Consider the following 19531-nt stretch of genomic DNA (forward strand, 5'->3'; position numbering starts at 1 on the left):
ATGTAAGACGGAAGGTTTAGCATTTGTCACCTGGTATCTGTAAAGGAAAGATATCAGCCCACGCGTACCCCTCGTTGCTACACAAACCTCCTCCAGTGGGTGTACATCCTGCCTTAAGCAACCTGTATACACTGGCCCCTTCAGAAAATGAGACAACTGTAAATATGCAAAGCGATCCCCTGGCCTAAACCCAAAATCTTCCATCAAAGTTTCAAAGGGTATGAGATGCTCACCTTTATGTACCTGCCCCAACATATCCAGTCCTGCCTCTGCCCACCTGCAAAATATATTATTACCTATACCCGGCTCAAACAAGGGATTATCCACTATGGGGAGCCAAACCAGATACTGGAGGCTGACGTTCTGGGAACAGAAGATCCCAGTAGTGAAAAGTGGCCTGGACTGCTGGTGGAAACCTATCTACCCGCCCTCTGTGCTTACTCGCCAACCACATCAAGTGCCCTAAGGACCTAGTACCCGTCAGGCATTGTTCAAGATTTACCCACAATTTGCAATCTTCTGTTTGGAACCAATCTACAGCCGCTCGAGCCTGTGCCGCACAGTAATACCAACACAGGTTTGGCACTCCTAGTCCTCCCTCCCGTGTAGTCTTGTACAAAAAAGCACGGGACAACCGGGGGCGCTTCTGATTCCAGACAAATCGTATCAAAATGTCCTGCAATCCAGACAAGAAAGACCGAGGCAGCCGCATGGGGAGAACTTGAAATAAATACAAAAAACGCGGCAAAATGTTCATTTTAATTGCAGCAATTCGCCCGAACCAGGATAGACCCATAGATTGCCATCTATCCAAGTCTCTTTGAACCGCCCTCTTAAGGGCCGGGTAGTTAACAGCAAACAACTCAGACAAGTCCCCTGGGATCTGCACCCCCAAATAACTTAAGGCACTGTTTGCCCACTTAAAGGAAAAGGACGTCTGCAGTGCATCCATCACGTCTTGTGGTACATCTACAGCCAATCCCATGGACTTACTAGCGTTAAGTTTATAACCCGAGATCCTGGTATAATCCCCGAGCTCCTTCATTAGGTTTGGGAGTAATGGATTTGTGAGAGACAAGAGCACATGATCCACAAACAATACGATTTTATATTCATGTATTCCCACCCGCAATCCAGAGATGTCATCATTTGCCCTAATAGCTGCCGCTAAGGGTTCCATTGCCAGATCAAATAATAGAGGAGACAATGGGCAGCCCTGCCTGGTTCCGCGTCCCAGCATGAAGGAGCCTGAGGTTCCACCATTCACTCTCACACATGCCTGAGGCGAGGAGTATAATGATTGGATCCAGGTCCTGAAAATCTGACCAATCCCCATCCTATGCAATACCTTATCCAAATACCCCCAGTGTACCCGGTCAAACGCCTTTTCCGCGTCCAACCCAAGTAACACCAGGGGCCGGTGTTTTGTCTGAGCTGCATACACAAGGTTCAACGTACGGCGGACATTATGCATGGCCTGCCTCTTTGCTACAAATCCCACCTGGTCCGGGCGAATTAAGCCAGGGAGCATACTCCCCAGACGATTTGCCAGTACCTTTGCCAATATCTTGACATCAGCATTGAGTATCGATATCGGTCTATAGGAGGCACAGTCTGTGTTATCCTTACCAGGCTTTGGTATTACCGCCACCCAGACCTCCATCATAGTCTTGGGAAAGGAAGCCCCCTCTCTCACAGAATTGATGATCATCGTCAAGTAGGGTGCTAATTCTAACACATACGCCTTATAAAACTTATTTGTAAACCCATCTAAACCTGGCACCTCACCCGTCAGTAATGCTTTAATAACCCGAATGACCTCATCCACCCGCACCGGTGCTTCAAGTTCTCCCCTCTGCGGGGCAGACAGAGTCGGCATTTTCCTGTTCGCCAAATAATCATCAGTGTCCCCCCGTCTGTACAGCAGCATCCTCTTTATATAATAACTCATAATACTTGGCGAAGCAGTCTCTAATCTGTGCTGATTTGTGTATCATGACTCCCTTGGCATCTGTTACTCTCAATATGTGTCGGTCTGATCTCATTTTTCTTAATTTGAATGCCAGCAACCTGCCAGGTTTATTGGTACACTCATAATAAACCTGATTCAATCTTGCATGCACAAATTTCAAACTAGCCTCATGCAAGGCTGCAATTTCTAACCGCACCGCTTGTAGCTTTCGGTAGTCACAGAGCCAGACGCCCTGTATCTAACCTCCAAAGCACCCAGCTGCTCCATACATTGAGTCAATCGTACTCTATTAGCTCGGGCCTTCATACTAGCATGTTTTATAAAATGCCCTCTCGAGACAGCTTTGAAGGCATCCCACACTATACCCACTGTCGGCCCCGAGTCCAAATTAAGATCGAAATATTCTTTCAGGACTGGGATGAAGCTGGCCCGGACAGTTGGATCCTGCAATAAGCTATTGTTAAAGGTCCATCTCTTTTCTCTGACCACCTCCCGCAAGGAAGGGATAATCGTCCAGACCGGAGCATGGTCAGAGATGGTTATATGCCCTATGGAGGAGTCTCCTCCCCCCTCAGACAGTGATCTGTCGAGGAAAATATAGTCCAGTCTAGAGTATGTGAGATGCACCTGGGATTAATAAGTGTAGTCTCTTCCTCTAGGGTTACCCAGCCTCCACACATCATACAAACCCATCCCATCTACAAAATTTTGCAAAGCCTGAGAAAGCTTGCGATCTGCCAGAGCAGGAGGAGCTGACCGGTCTAATCCGGGTTGCATGGTAGCATTAAAATCTCCCGCCACCAGCACCTTACCTTTAACAAAGGTCTGCATCTCCTTCTGAAGCCGCAAGAAAAAATGCTCCTGCTTCTCATTGGGTGCATACACACTAACCAGCGTGAATTCCTCCTGCTCCAACATTACATGCAAAAAAAGAAATCTCCCCTCTTTGTCCTTTCTCAAATGTAAAATTTGCACATTTACATCTTTATGAAACATGATAGCAACCCCCCGTTTTTTAGCTTCTGTTGTATCAGAGGCACAAGCCACCTTTGGGTATTGCTTTGAGACTAATAGCCCCTCATGTTTTTTTAATAAATGAGTTTCTTGCAGAAAAACCACCTGTGGCTGTGCCAGGCGCAACTCACGCAATAAAGCATGTCTTTTGTATGGAGAATTTAGCCCCTTTATATTGTAAGTGAAAAACTTATAATCTGCCATTTAAGATTCCCTTACTAAGCCGTACATTTGTTGAAAGGTATATAAGAAATGTAGAATGCCATCTCTCCTGTCTAACTCCCCCCTCCATATTCCACGAAACAGCATTATCAAGCGCCGCATGGGAAACGAGAGAATAGCAACCCCCAGAGCAAACACCACCCAGACGTCCCCCACACTACTACCACACACCTGCCCCCACAATGCCTAACAATTACTAACCACACCCACCCTCTGCTTAGACCCACTAAACTATATTCTGCTTATATCCACAATCCAAGCAAACAAAACAGCTCTTTGCAATAAAATAGAGGAACCTGTAAGGTAAATAATGCAGTCCAGTTAATACAGTCAAGTCTGGACTCTCGATTCTTTTGCTTTCTGTGGGACTCTCTTCCACTTCTGCAAGCGTGCCTTAGTCATAAGTGCCATCCCAGTAGGCACCGTTTTTACCGTAGTCAAGCCCGCTTCGTAAAGGCACCTCCACGCATCCACCACTTTTCGATTTCTGCAATGCTTGCCTTTGAGTTCAAAACAGATAGCAAATGGGAAAGCCCATCTGTAAGCAATTTTTTCTTTGTTTAGAATTTCAATCACTGGCTTCATAGCATGCCGCTGTGCCAATGTGAACACTGAAAAGTCCTGAAATACCGATACCCGGGCATCATTAAAGTCCAATGCTGGAATTTGTCTGGCTGTCTGCCAAATCAATTCTTTGTATGCATAAGAGGAGAAACAAACAAGAATGTCCCTTGGCTTATTATCCGCTCGGGTACCCTGCACTCTGTGTGCTCGATCCATGACCGCCTCAGCCGGGTCCAAGTTCTCTCCCATTATCTTCTCACAGAGAGGGCTCACACAATCACCTGGACATCTTCCACACTTCCCTCCTCTGGGATCCCACAGAACCACAGATTGTGCCTCCTTCCCCTATTTTCTAGATCATCTAGTTTATATCTAAAGTCCTCAGCTTGGTCCTGCAACTGAGTGACCTGCATTCCCAGCACGCCATGTTTTTCCTCCTGTTCATCCACGCGTTGTTCGAGGGTTTCAACTCGCCCTCCCAGCTCTTTAAGGTCCAGGCTTATGGCGTCCACATGTTCCAAAATTTCCACTTTGGAAGCTTTAATTTCCTCGCAAAGGGCGTCCAAAAAGTGAGCAAGTTCTGTTGAGGAACTTTTCTTAGACGCGGGACGGCGTGGCGCCACTTGGGAGGCAGCTGAATCCGAATCCGACATCGCCGGGGATACCAGGCGCGAAAGACTCCTCGCCTTTCGACTTTGCGCCTTACTCTCGTTCCCCCGTTGCTGCGATGAAGAAATTTTGCTCATTTTGGACGGTACGTTTTACTGATCGTTTTCCCTCTGGAGCTGACACGATCTAGCTTCAGTGAGTGCAGGTAATTCTGCTGTAGGGTAGTGAAGTGTCAGAGCTACTTGTCTAGGCAGCCATTCATCTCAGTGACGTCACTTCCTCTCTGTGTGTGCAAATTTTAAGGTTTAACGGTTTTTAATCAGGATCAATGGAAATCAAACAAAATAAAACATGGAAAAGAAAATAAGATGATACCTTTTTTATTGGACATAACTTAATACATTTTTTGATTAGCTTTCGAAGGTTGCCCTTCTTCAAATCTCTGCTTAAAACTCACCTCTTCAATGCCGCGTTCGGCACCTAACCTCTCATGAAATATAGTATTACCTACCAGACGGACTGTACACCTGTCTTTTTAGATTGTAAGCTCCTTGAGCAGGGACTGTCCTTCCATGTTAAATTGTACAGCGCTGCGTAACCCTAGTAGCGCTTTAGAAATGTTAAGTAGTAGTACTTCATCATATCGGAAATATGCAAGTGTGGTAGCAGATAGTGTATATATAAGTGAAACATCCAAGCATTACTTTGACAGTCTGACAGGGTGGGAGGGTGGGGGTGGGTAGGAGGTATGCTTTGATGTCCCCATGCATACCTCCTACCCACCCCCACCCTCCCACCCTGTCAGACTGTCAAAGTAATGCTTGGATGTTTCACTTTTATATATACTATCTGCTACCACACTTGCTTATTTCCGATCTGACGAAGAAGGGCAACCTTCGAAAGCTAATCAAGAAATGTATTAAGTTATGTCCAATAAAAAAGGTATCATCTTATTTTCTTTTTCATGTTTTATTTTGTTTGATTTCTATTGATAACCTTAAGAGTGGACTAACACAGCTACCACACCTCTCTACTTAATCAGGATCAGAAAACCCAACATCTAACAACTAAACAAGTCTAGACAAAGACATCAAGTGGTTGCATAACAGAATAATAAGCAAAAACATCTTTCCAGCCTCTGTTTATGCAGAGATCACAAACTTCAGCTGGTTTAGTGACGTGAATTCTGGCTTTTCTGTTCATGCATGGGCCCCAAATGTTTATCACACTGTTGTAATGCTGGGGAGGGAGTGGGGGTGTCACATGGGGTGGGGAGGTGTCACATCAACCAAGGAAACATTGATTTGATAACAATATGCAGATGTTATCCCAGCTGTCCCGCTACTACGTCATTCCAGCTGGCAAGGGAAATTTTGGTAGTCATTGGCTGATCTGGCTCAGTGCCTGTTGTCAGTGTAAGAAGGCTTTATCCCAGCATGTATCAAGATATTTTAATGAGCCAGGTTCTGACTTGTGGTGCCATATATTATAATTCTATATAGCTATGTTTTATATAGCGCTTTATGTAGGGCCTTTTGCTACCATAGTAACTGGACCATCTGGGCCATTCTGTGATGTTCTCTGCAGTGAGTCTGCTGGATGTAACTCTGACCTTCTTTCTATAGGCAGTGGTTAAAGCTATGGAGCAGCTCGCTCAACAAGGCAAAATCAAGGAAAAGGTATATGGCAAACAGAAGATTTATTTTGCTGATCAGGTAAGGTGCTTTGTTGCAGCTCCGCTTGCACACAATCCCACCTTTCTTTTCCATGATATGTTGGCTCAAAATTAATAGTTAGTCAAAACAAAATTCAAGTTAGAAGTTGCATAAGTTGCATCTTTATTACACAAACTAACCAGTTTTGCATGTGAAAAATATAGACAGGATGGAGGGAGTACAGAGATGGTGCAGTTTATGTATTCTGTCTTGTGAAATAGGGCTTAACTGGAGAGGAGAGATGAGGTAGAGGAGTATGATAGACCTTCAAATATTTATTTATTTAGAACATTTATATCCCACATATTCCCAACATAGCAGGCTCTATGTGGCTAACAGCAGTTAAAGAAATAACAACATACTAATTCAGGGCAGAACAGAGAATAGGGATCAACATGGAGGGGGGGAAACAACAGGGGAAACAAATGAGGGACGGCAGGCAGTTAAGTAACAGTGGAGTAGGCTCTGTCACAGAGATAAGTCTTGAGGAATTTCTTAAAGAGAGTGTGGTCGGCAGTCTCTTTTAATGATGATGGTAGATCATTCCAGAAATGAGGGCTCACAAAGCAAAACGTGGAGGCAAAGAGCAATTTGTATCTGAGATTCCTGCAGTTAGGATACTGGATATTAAGATAAGTGCGTGACGGCTTTATGGAATTTCTAGGAGGGAGGTCAATCAGGCTGAACATATAAACTGGAGCATCCCCGTATATGATCTTGTGGGTGAGAGCACAAATTTTGAATTCAATACGTTCCTTTATCGTGATCTAGTGGAGCTTCTCTCTCAGAGGTTTTGCTGCTTCAAACTAAGATTTACCAAATAGTAATCTCGCCGCTGTATTTTGCGCCGTCTGGAGTTTCTTAAGGGTGTGTTCTTTGCATCTGGTTTAAATCCCATTGCAGTAAAGTGGCTCAACACTAGAGAGTGGATTAGAGTTTGGAAAAGGTCATACGGAAGGAACTGCTTGATACTTTTGAGCACGCGCATGGAGAGGAACATTCTCTTCGTAATAGCTGATACCTGAAGGTCGAGGGACAGGTGGGAATCCAGAATGACACCAAGGAGCTTCAGTTTATCTGCGATAGGGATGGAGAAGCTCAGTGCAGAAATCGTGCCTGGGATAGATTTAGTGAACTGGGAGGAGAGAATGATACATTGAGTTTTTTCTTTGTTTAGCTTGCTTGAACTTAAATGCGCTTGCCCAGCTGGCCATGATGGCAAAACTATTCTGTATGGCGTCAGAGATTTCAGTTACAGAAGATCGGAAGGGAATGTAGATAGTTACATCATCTGCATATATGTACGGGTGCAGGCCATGGTTGGATAGGGCCGCAGCAAGTGGAGACATCATAATATTAAATAGGGTAGGTGACTGAGGAGCCCTGAGGGACTCCACAGTGGGATCTCCAAGGTGGCGAAATAGAGGAATGGACTTTGACCTGATAGGAACGACAAGACAGAAATTCCCTAAACCATTCTAAGACATAGCCTCCAATGCCAAGTTCAGATAGGGTAAGAAGGAGGTTGTGGTCCACCATGTCGAATGCGCTGGAGATGTCAAATTGTAGAAGTAAGTTGTTTTTCCCAATTGAAATTTCCTTCTTAAAGTTGGAAAGGAGAGTGACCAGAACTGTCTCGGAACCCGGATTGGGAGGTGTGGAGAATAGAGAATTTATCCAGATAATCAGTGAGCTGTGAATTGACCAAGCTCTCCATAGTCTTGACTAGCAGCGGGATAGTGGCAACAGGGCAGTAGTTAGATATTATGCTAGGCTTGATCTTAGGATCCTTAGGGATTGGCGTAAGGAGAATGCTACCGTGATCGGTGGGGAAGCGCCCTTGTTGGAGCATGAAGTTCAGATAGGAGGTGAAGTCGGCAATAAAACACTCTGGCGCCGATTGGAGCAGATAGTTTGGACAGCTGTCCAGTTTGCAGTGCGTTTTAGAGAAGTTGCGAATGGCTAGGGAGACCTTCTCAGTAGAGACCGTGTCAAAGGTAGTCCAAAAGCGGTCAGCTGGACTTTGGCCTTGTGGAGGCGCAAGGTCGGTGAGAAATTCATCTATATTAGAGGTGCACAGGGGGAGCGAGTTGGATTTGACAGGCTTTTTTCCCTAAAATAGTTTGCCAACTGAATTGCTGATGGCATGCCTTCATTTGGTGAAGTAATCGGGGAAGTGTCAAGGAGAGAGTGCAGTTGCCAGTAGAGCTTTCTAGCATTTTTTGTAACTGTTTCAATTCTTTTCTGAAAGAAAGTTCTTTTGGCTTGCTTGATTGCATATTTGTACTTGCGATGGGCTTGCTTCCAAGCTGATAAGGCATGATTACTTTTTGACTTTAACCAAGCTTTTTCCAGCCGTCTAGTTTGGAGGAGTGCTTTCAGATCTTGAGTGAGCCAAGCTTTAGATTTGCGATGGCGGAAGGATTTAATTTGCAAAGGAGCCAGGTCATCCAAGACGCAGAGGCATCTGTTATCCCAATGCGTAAGATAATCAAAGGAGGCTGCGGGTGCTTATTTTTATTTATTGTACTTGTATCCCACATTTTCCCATCTATTTGCAGGCTCAATGTGGCTTACAAAGATCTGTTATGGCATTGCCATAACAGGGAGGAAATACAATTGGTGTTACAAAGTATAAAAGAAGACAAGATCTGGTTATGCAGTTACATAATGAGACATTCTGGGTAAAGGAGTGTGAGGGTTGTAAGGGTTGTGTTCTAGTCATTATGGGTTCTCGCAATAGGCTTTGTTGAAGAGAGAGGTTTTCAGGGTTCTACGGAAGTTATTTAGTTCATTAATCGTTTTCACGTGAGTTGGTAGTGCATTCCACATCTTCGTACTCATGTAGGAGAAGCTTGACATATATGTTTGTTTGTATTTAACCCTTTTTACAGCTGGGGAAGTGAAGGTTGAGAAAGGTGCGGGCAGATCTGTTAGCATTTCTGGGTGGAAGGTCAACGAGATCTAGCATGTAGGTCGGGGCATCTCCATGAATGATTTTGTGAACAATCGTGCATATCTTGAATGTGGTACGTTCTTTCAGTGGGAGCCAGTGTAGGTTCTTTCTTGGGGGTTTTGCACTTTCATATTTTGTTTTTCCAAATATGAGTCTGGCTGCGGTATTCTGTGCCGTTTGGAGTTTCTTGATGGTCTGTTCTTTAAAGCCAGTGTAGAGTGAGTTGCAATAGTCCAGGTGGCTTAGTACCAGGGATTGTACCAGGTTTCGGAAGATGGCTCTTGGGGAAAAAAGGTTTTACTCTTTTGAGTTTCGACATGGAGTGGAACATCTTCTTCGTTGTATTCTTCACGTGGTTTTCGAGTGTAAGATTTCGGTCAATGGTGACTCCCAGCCACACCTATAGATTTGTTCCCTAAAAGATGCCAGGTCGATTTCCCTTTGTGTATAGTAAGAGGTACGCTCATCAGGGAGTGGCTGGCCAGCCTTCCGCCGGTTAATCGTAAAGGTCAGCTTATAGTGATCTGTCCATGGAGCGGCAGACCAGATAGTATTAGCCAGACAAAGGATAGTATCATTGAGGAACTTGTAAGTAAGGAGATCAAGGGGGTCACCAAGGATGAGGACGTTGGAGAAATTGGTGCAGGAGTTGGAAAGAAAGTCCATGAAATGGGTTTGACTGTCAGCCCAATTCTTTGGGGGCCTGTAGAACAGGATACAACATAGAGAATCATGAAGAGATGTGCTGTGAACCTTGATTGAAGCGATTTCCAGATGGGGCGATATGGATTCAGCTATAGAGTCAACTCTGAGGCCAGAGTGATAAATCAAGGCTAGTCCCCTCTCCACCCCTTTTTCCTTGTCTAGGCCAGTGCACAATTTTGAAACCAGGGGGGCAGAGGTCTAGGAGAATTGGGTCTTTAGAGTCGCGTATCCACGTTTCCGTGATGGAGAAGGTCAAGTTTGTCATTTTGTGAGCCAGTCTGAGATAGTTTTGGTCTTGTTGACCACAGACCTAGCATTAGTGTAGCCCACTTTAACGTTTTGATATAGATCCGGATGGCTGTCTTTGCAGAGGATGTATTTAAGGTAACAATGCTTGGGGGTACTGCTGCGTTGAGAAGTGTGCCGTTGAAGTGCTCTTGAACGGAAGCCTGGGAGCGAATCCGCCGGGCTCCGATTGGAGAGACTAGATATCATTAGTGGATATCATTACGGGAATGGAACTGCAGTCAAACAAGACTGCAGAAATTGCGGAACGGATGAGTGTCACAAAATAGAGAATAAAGAGGATATTAGAGGTGAGCATGGTAGGAACCGCAGCAGAACAATCCAGAATCCAAAGCTGAGCAAGCGTGACGTATGGGACTGTATTCTTCAGAGGTGGGGTGACCAGGTTGTCAGCAATCCGGCTCACGCAGGGCGCAGGTGACTGGTTAAGCTTTGCAGTGAGAGATAACGGATGACAGCAGGAAGGACAAACTAAGACCAGTTAGTTGGATAGGAATTCTTAGTGGTGCAGGACTGAGCGCTCCTCCTCCTCAGGCCGCAGCCAGTTAGGTAGGTCCTTTAGCACACTGACACTGTTCGAAGAAAGGCAGTAGAGAGTAGGAGAAACAAGGTGTGTCAGAGAGCTGATGTGCTGGTCTTGATCCCGCAGAAGCGGAGTGGCTGGTGCAGATCTAAACACTCTCCAACCCAGGAACAGCCGACTCCAATATGGGGCAACAGGCACGGATCAGGGCGAGCAGGGCAGATGGCCCCCAACAGTTCAAACCCCAGGCAGCAGCGGGCCGACACACCCCTCCACTCCGAAGGAGAAGCCTGCCTCCAGGTGCGCAGGGCAATGGCCACCGCCAGGCCCAATGGGAGCCAACCGCCCAAGCACGGCAGACAACCCCTAACCACGATCCAGGCAGACGACGGCAAGGCGCCCCCAACACAACAAATGGGCAGACCCTGGCAAAAAAAACTGGCAAAGGTGGTAGGTAAGAGCTGGGAAATAGGACTAACAGCCGGGAGGAACTCGGGGCGTGGCTTGTTAACTTGGTGTCATTTTCGAAATATATCAAAAACTTAAATAATGCACAGGATGTAAGCCTTTTTTCAATACAGAGAAAGTAGATTCAGGAGAGGGTGGGTGCATGGAACAACCTCTCAAGGGAGATGATGATGGCAAACGAGTATCGGATTTCAAGACAGCATGAGACATTATATTCTAATTTTGAGTCTATTGGGGGTTTTCCCCCTAGATTTTACTAAATAAATTAACTGTGAACAAGAATATTGAAATGTATACAATTCTGTCCAACACTGATACTTTAAAGCAAAATCAGTTTAAATTTTTAGTTTGCAGTTAGGAGCATTATAGTTTGTTTATTTTCCCTCCTCTGAGCCTCATTCTAGCGTCACACTAATACATAGGAGGGTGTAAAAAGGCATGAAAATTACCCCTCCCATCCTCGAGCATGGGCAAAAGTACAGAGGCTAAAAATGGACGGGGTTAGGTTGGGGGTGGGACAGTAAATATGTGGGGTTTCGACAAGGTTCTTTGAAGCATGTGTTTTGTATCTATGGTGTGCATTCCTGCTCTTGAGTTCAAAGGGAAAATCCAGGCAGAGAATGTGAAAGTTGTATTTATAAAGTACAAATACAGTATGAACAGTTGAAGATGAAGTTTAGGAACAGAGAAGGTGGCCATAATAAAAGATGTAGACCTTAATTTTAAAAGCATGAAAAAATACAAAAATAGATTGGGAGGAAAAAGAGAAAGGAGAGCTAAAAATACAGTGGGACCAAAAAAACTGAATAAATGCATCAAAACAAGTTGATATTTTCAATCTTGTTTCTCTTGTGCTTTCTGCAGCTTCCTAGTATGATGAATACGTTATTCAGTATTATTGGAATTTTCCTTGTCACTTGCAGCAGATGAATCCAGGAACTAGTGGGTTGTCCACCTACCAGCAGGTGGAGATAGAGATAAACATTTGGCAGCCCCATCAGAGATTTCTCAGATTTGCGGTGCTGGGTCAGCACTTCCAGTTTCGGGCCCTTCCTTTCGGAATAGCCACTGCCCCATGCACAAGGTAATGGTGGTAGTGGCAGCGTTCCTGCAGAAGGAGGGGATTCGAGTGCATCCATATCTCGACGACTGGCTGATCCGGGCAATGACAGCAGAGGAGAGTCGAGTGGTCACCGACCGAGTGATTGCGGTGTTGCAATCCTTAGGTTGCACAAGAGTCATCTGGTTCCTACTCAGTCTGGAGTATCTTGGAGTGCAATTCGATACGCAGCGGGGGAAGAATCAAATTGCTTTCTCAGGTACAGACCTTATTGAGTCGTTGCGCTCCCCGAGTGTGGGACTATGCTCAGCTCTTCGGTTCCATGACGGTGACCTTGGAGGTCATTCCATGGGCAAGGGCTCATATGCGGCCTCTTCAGAATTTCCTTCTGAGCAGATAGTCGCCAACGTCGCTGGATTATCAACAACGCCTTCCTTGGTCGAGCCGGGCCAGGGACAGTCTCGCGTGGTGGCTCCGGTCAGCCAGTTTGCAGAAGGGTGTTTCTCTGGCGTCTCTCAATTAGGTGGTAGTTGTGACGGATGCCAGCCTTGCGGGCTGGGGAGCCCATTGTCTTTATCGAGTAGCTCAGGGATCGTGGACCCCTCTCGAAGCGACTTGGCCGATAAATCGTATGGAGTTGTGAGTAGTCGTAAATGTGCTGCAGAGTTTTCAGGACCTTCTGCATAGGCAGGCGGTTCGTGTATTCTCGGACACCACCACGACGGTGGCCTACATCAATCGGCAGAGGGCACTCGCAGTCTTCCCTTGGCAGTGGGAGAGTCTCGTCTTCTAGTATGGGCGGAAGCGCATGTTCAGAGTTTGTCGGCAGCGCACATTGCGGGTCAAGACAATGTTCAAGCGGATTTTCTCAGCTGGACTCTTTTGGACGCAGCGGAATGGACGCTGTCGGACTCGGCTTTTCGGCTGATCTGTCAACATTGGGGAAGACCAGTAATGGATCTCATGGCCATGGCTTGCAACGCCAAAGTTCCCCAGTTCTTCAGCCGCAAAGGGCAGCCAGGATCCACAGGATTGGACGCTCTTCTCCAGCCATGGCCGGAACAACAGCTACTGTATGTTTTTCCTCTGTGGCCTCTGATAGGGAGAGTTTTTTGCCGCATAGGGGGCTGGTCGTTCTAGTGGCCCCAGACTAGCCCCGACGGCTGTGGTATGTGGATCACTCTGAGTGCCACCATTGCGACTTCCGGTGACTCCCGATCTGCTGCATCAAGGGCCAGTTCAGATGGAAAATCCCTCCCGCTTTGGTCTTACGGCCTGGCTATTGAGAGGCCTCGACTACTGCAACCTACTCCTCGCTGGCCTCCCACTTTGCCATCTATCCCCACTTCAGTCCGTTCAGAATTCTGCTGCACGTCTTATCTTCTACCTGGACCGATATACTCATATCACCCCTCTCCTCAAGTCACTTCACTGGCTTCCGATCAGATACCGCATACAGTTCAAGCTTCTCTTAGTAACCTACAAATGCACTCGATTTGCAGCCCCTCCTTACCTCTCTACCCTCATCTCCCCTTACGTTCCTACCCATAACCTCCGCTCTCAAGACAAATCCCTCCTTTCAGTACCCTTCTCCACCACCGCCAACTCCAGGCTCCGCCCTTTCTCCCTCGCCTCACCACATGCCTGGAATAAACTCCCTGAGCCCATACGCCAGGCCCCCTCCCTGCCCATCTTCAAAGCCTTGCTCAAAGCCCACCTCTTCAATGTCGCTTTCGGCACCTAACCACCAGACCTCTATTCAAGAATCTAGACTGCACCAACTTGACACTTCGCCCTTTAGATTGTAAGCTCCTTTGAGCAGGGACTGTCCTTTTTGTTAAACTGTACAGCGCTGCGTAACCCTAGTAGCGCTTTAGAAATGTTAAGTAGTAGTAGGCGGCAGCTGAGGAAGAAGGGATTTTCAGGACCAGTCATTGCCACTCTTGGGGGCACGTAAGCAGTCTAGTTCAGCAGCGTACGCGCGAGTGTGGAAACTTTCTCTGCATGGTGTGCTTTGCGTGCTGAATCGCCTTTTCGGGCGGACATTTACGGTTATTCTGGAGTTCCTTCAGGATGGTCTTCAAAAGGGATTGGCATATAATTCCCTTCGATGCAGGTGGCCGCGCTAGCTTGTTTTAGGGGCAAACTGGACAGTTCCTCTTTAGCAGCTCACTCTGATGTGGTCCGTTTCCTATGCGGGGCGTTTCAGCCTCCTCTGTGGCAGCCTGGCGTGGCGTTTGAATGTGGTACTGCGAGCCCTCCAGGCCCCACCGTTTGAGCCGTTGAATAAGGTTTCTAAGAAGGATCTAACACTTAAGACAGTTTTTTTTTTTTTAATGTTCCTGACTGTGGAGCTCTCACTAGCAGGTCATCAGGCTTTCTCTCAGTAAAACCCAGCTGTCAGGGGAGACAGGTGGCTGAAGTCATTATTCTGTGAAGTGCTGAGTCAAATCAGCTGGTACTGATTAAATTTTATTAGAGAATAATTGTTTTGGGGGATTTTTTTTATATCTAGGATAGCTATGGAACGCACTACCACGCAACTTGAAAACAGTCCATGAACTGGCCAATTTCCGCAAACTACTGAAAACTTATCTCTTCGACAAGATTTATCACAAAGATCAACACATGTAAATGTATAATCTTTATATAGGAATGTCTTATAACGTCTTTTGCTGTAATACAACCATGTACTTCACCACCATGTAACCCTAACCCCCCTAACCAAATGTATATTCTTTTCTATTTCCAATATCCACGACGAATTGTAAGCCACATTGAGCCTGCAAAGAGGTGGGATAATATGGGATACAAATGCAATAAATAAATAATAATAATTATCAGCAAAAAAAAAAAAAACAGTGTTTTTGGTGGCCATTGCTTCGGCTAGGAGGATTTCTGAAATTCAGGCTTTGTCTTCCAGAGATACTTTTTTGCAGTTTTCTGAAGCAGGGGTGTTGATCTGGACGGTGCCGTCGTTTCTACTTAAAGTGGTTTTGGCTTTCCATGTCAATCAGGCGGTTTATGTTCCGTCTTTTCGAAGAGAGGATTATCCGGAGGCGTTTGCCTCGCTACGTTTCCTGGACGTGTGGAGAGCCATGTTTCGGTACTTGCAGATCTCTAACGAGTTTCGACGCTCGGATCATCTCTTTGTGCTCTTGTCGGGATCGAAAAGAGGTGAGGCGGCTTTTAAGGCTTCCACTGCTCGCTGGATTAGGGAAGCCATTGGAGCGGCGTATCTGCTACAAGGGTGGGCGTCTCCAGTGGCCCTGAAGGTGCATTCTACTCGGGCCCAGGCGGCTTCTTGGGCGGAGGCGTCGGCCTTATCTCTGTAAAGATTTGTCAGGCAGCTACTTGGGCGTCCCGTCATACTTTTGCGAAGCATTATAGGCTAGACGTGTCTGCTTGGGAGGATGCGAGTTTTGGGGCGGGAGTATTGGAGCGGGGAGCATCGGCTTCCCACCCTACTTAAGGAATGCTTTGGTACATCCCACTAGTTCTGGATTCATCTGCTGCAAGCGACAAGAAAGGTAAAATTGTCTTACCTGATAATTTTCTTTCTTTTAACGCAGCAGATGAATCCAGGATCCCTCCCTAGTTCAGCCGACGGTTTTTTCATTTTCCGCGCAGTGTGGCTATTTTTTCCTTCCGGGTTCTCTTTTGCAGAGTTCAGACAGATATGGGAACACGGAAAGGATTCCGATTTCTGGATCAAGTTGTAGTTATTTCGAAGTTCTTATTTGGTTCTCTGTTTTTCATAGTGAGGATGGTTTCTGGTTGTTATTGGTTTCATATTTTTGGCCTTGGCAAATGCTTATGAATGACATACTAACTGAGGAAGGAGCTTGGCCGTCTGGTATCACTGCCTTTAGTTTGTTTATCTCTATCTCCATCTGCTGGTAGGTGGACTTAACCCACTAGTTCCTGGATTCATCTGCTGCATTAAAGGAAAGAAAATTATCAGGTAAGACATAATTTTACCATTGTATACTAGCATGTTTTTTTGTGTGTGTGTGTGTGTGGGGGGGGGGGTTCATCCCTGGAATGCTCCCATATAACATGTAGAATAGATGTCCTTTTCCCTGACCTCTCTCACCAAAATTAGTTGCAGATACCATCTGATTTTACTCTCAGGAACACAGGCTACAAGAGCTGATGGTTTCACCCTAGTATTTTTATTATGGATATATAAATTTTGTTAGTGTGTGTTTTGTTCCCCCCCCCCCCCCCCCCCCCCCCGAAATCCCTTGTGTGGGTGCTGCAGGAAGTGGATCTCTCAGCTTTTGTTGCCTCTCTGTTCAGTTTCTTCTGTGCTCAGTTCTCTTTTCTGATGCCTTAATTCTTAGGATCAGTTCCCCAGTGTAAGTGACTCTGAGCTGAAGAGACTAGATAGTCAAATTGCCGAGATGTCTTCCCAAGTGCAGAGAGTCCAACAGAGCTGCCGACAGATGGACATAGGTATTGTGGCATGTTTCTATTTCTAGCCACCTCCTGAGGGTGATTGGGAGTTTGAGGTTCTTTGGCGCATCTGTCTTCCTAAGCCACAATTTGATGTAACTTGAATTCATGGTTATAATGGAATTGGTTAAAATTAAATATGTTTGTTAAGATTTATTATATCGCTTCCTCCGGACGCAGGTCCAAGGTGATTTTCACATTTTTTGTGTGTGTGTAAGGAACTAACAAAACATGATAGAAAAAGGTTAGTAGGAAATTATGTTCATTCAGCCCAATCCATATTTGTAAAAGGGACCAAATAAATAGAATTAATTAACATTAAAACTAAAGCAAGAAACAATAAGTGAAAACAGGTGAAAAAAACCCAGATACCCTGCTTGGATCATCCACCAGCCAACTCTCCAAATGCTTGTTGACAAAAGTTTTTAAAGCAGTTTTACATTTCTTAAAATACTGGTAAGTGGTATATTATGGGTGAGTAATACCCCCCCCCCCCCCCCCACCATCCCTCTCGCTGTTGATACCATTACAGGGACATTCTATACCAGTGCTGTATGATGTAAAAACACCAGACATCTTATCTTCTCAAGTGACACTGGAATCACAGATAGATACAGTATTGAAAACAGCTTGGTAGAAATGAAACTTGAGATATTATTTAAGCCCCCGGGATTTCAGTACAGCTGTCCAGTTTTAAGTCACCCAGACTACTGTAATGCTATTTCTCCGAGGACAAGCAGGCTGCTTGTTCTCACACTTGGGTCGACGTCCACGTCGGCCCAGGATCTGAAGTTTTGCTAGCAAAAATCTCAATCTTCCAGAGTCTTCTGGCGCGCACCGGTTTCCCACCTGTCGCATGAGTAAGGACCTCGGTATTTTTTTCTCCGTGTCTGAGGTGACACGTTTTTTTTTCCGCTGTGTTCCTCTCGGCCTAGGAAAGAGTCTGTGCGTGATTGCTTCTTTTTTTTCTTTGTTCGTCTTTATACAAAATTAAACTAAAAAAAAAAAAAAAGTACAGTAGTTCCCTTTATTTTCTTAGTTTTAGTCACTAGGTTTAAGTTTCTTTTCATTTCGCCGCGACTTTCTTTTGTTTCCCTTTTTGTGCCTTTTTAATTGGCATAATTGCATCCTTTAATTTCGCAGACGCCGTTTTTCCGTCCATGTCATCGAGGACACCCAGTGGCTTTAAGCGTTGTACTCGGTGCAACCAGACCATCGCGGGTACCGACCCCCACGCGTGAAGTCTCCAGTGCCTTGGGCTCGATCATCTACCAGCTGCTTGTAAGCTGTGTTCTTTGATGAAAAAACGGATCCAAGTGTCTCGGGAGGCTAAACGAGAAAAACCTTTTGCGGATTGGTCCAGTCCTTTGACGTTGGCATCGGTACCGAGGTCATTGACGTTGAGGAAATCATCGACTTCGAGAGCACAGGTAATGGCTGCTGAACGACCACATCGCGTTGGGAGCAGCGAGGCATCGAGTGGGTCTCCACCTGTCTCGAGGCCTACTGCTATGCAGGCCCCCTGGGACCGCCCTTTGTCGGACCCAGCCCTGAGGAGGCATGAGGATTTGGTACCGAGGAGTCTCGATGACGGGCGTAGAGCGAAGGCTAAGAAGCACCGTCATCGATCTCCTTCCATGCGCGGTACCGATAGCTCCAGGGAGCCGAGGGATTCAGCACCCGAGAAAGCGTTGGCGCCGAGAGGACCGCTCACCCTCTATATAGGAGGTGACGATGCATCGGTCTTCTGGCAGCCTGGTATCGGCTCTCGAGCCCCCACAGATTCTGCCACCGGCTCCTGCATCTGCCCCGCAACCTTTTCCGACGGCAGCTCTCGACGAGCGCATCAGGGTCCTTCTTCCAGAGCTTCTGGAGGGGTTGCTGCGCCAGTCTACTTTGGTGCCAGGGGTGCTTGCACCTTCTGCACCGTCTGTTGAAGCGGCATCTGGTCCTTCACCTGTGGTGAGGTCCCCAACCTTGGTGCCGCTTGCAGCATCGGCTGCCACCCGGATCGACGTCGGCGGAGGAAGCTTTGCCGCAGTTCAGGCAGGGGTCGACTTCTCGACATCGCCCTCGAGGTCGTCGTTCCTCAATGTCGAGACAGGCTCGGGTGTGGCCTGCTCTTAGAGAGCTTTTGTCCGATACCGAGGATGAGCGTTTGTGGGAGGAAGAGGAAGATCCCAGATACTTTTCTGAAGAAGAGTCCTATGGGGTCCCCTCTGATCTTACTCCACCCATTGAGAGAAGGATGTCTCCGCCTGAGAGTCTTTCTTTTTCCTCCTTTGTCCGGGAAATGTCTAAGGATGTTTCCTTCCCTATGGAGGTTGTGGATGAGCCCAGGGCTGAGATGCTCGAGGGCTTGGATTATTCTTCGCCACCTACAGAGGTTGCAACGGCTCCTTTGTATAACACACTCAGGGAAGTTGTTATGCGAAACTGGTCGTTCCCTCTCTCTAATCCAGTGGTCCCCAAAAAAGCTGAGTCCCAGTACAGAGTCCACGGTGAAGTCTCAGCTACCTCACGATTCCATGGTGGTGGATTCTGCTCTCAAGAGAGCCAAGAGTACTAGGGACTATGCCTCGGAGTCTAGGACCTTGGATTCTTTTGAGAGGAAGACGTATCAGGCAGCCAAGATTCAGACATACCAGCTCTACACAAGCATCCACTTGCGGAACTCAGGCAACTGTCTAGTTTGGTTGAAGCACTTCCTCCGGAGCTGGCCGAACCTTTTCACCAGGTGGTCAAGCAGCAGAAGGCGTATCAAATTCCTGGCATGGGGTATTTGATGTGACATCCAGAATAGCTGCTCATAGTAACATAGTAACATAGTAGATGACGGCAGAAAAAGACCTGCACGGTCCATCTAGTCTGCCCAAGATAAACTCATATATGTATATCTTACCTTGATTTGTACATGTCTTTTCCAGGCCACAGACCGTATAAGTCTGTCCAGCAGTAT

General features: G+C 46.4%; 1 protein-coding gene across 2 annotated transcripts in view; it reads left to right on the forward strand.

The window, feature by feature from the left end:
* PSMC3IP (PSMC3 interacting protein) overlaps nt 1-19531 on the forward strand; it is a 140485-nt gene that overhangs the window by 27542 nt on the left and 93412 nt on the right. For both annotated transcript variants that reach the window (XM_030221922.1, XM_030221923.1), the window contains exons 3-4: nt 6007-6096; nt 16461-16572. In XM_030221922.1, coding sequence (XP_030077782.1) covers nt 6007-6096; nt 16461-16572 — 202 coding nt within the window. The remainder of the gene's footprint in view (nt 1-6006; nt 6097-16460; nt 16573-19531) is intronic.

Source organism: Microcaecilia unicolor, chromosome 12, assembly GCF_901765095.1.
Source record: "Microcaecilia unicolor chromosome 12, aMicUni1.1, whole genome shotgun sequence".
In the NCBI taxonomy this organism is placed as follows: domain Eukaryota; kingdom Metazoa; phylum Chordata; class Amphibia; order Gymnophiona; family Siphonopidae; genus Microcaecilia; species Microcaecilia unicolor.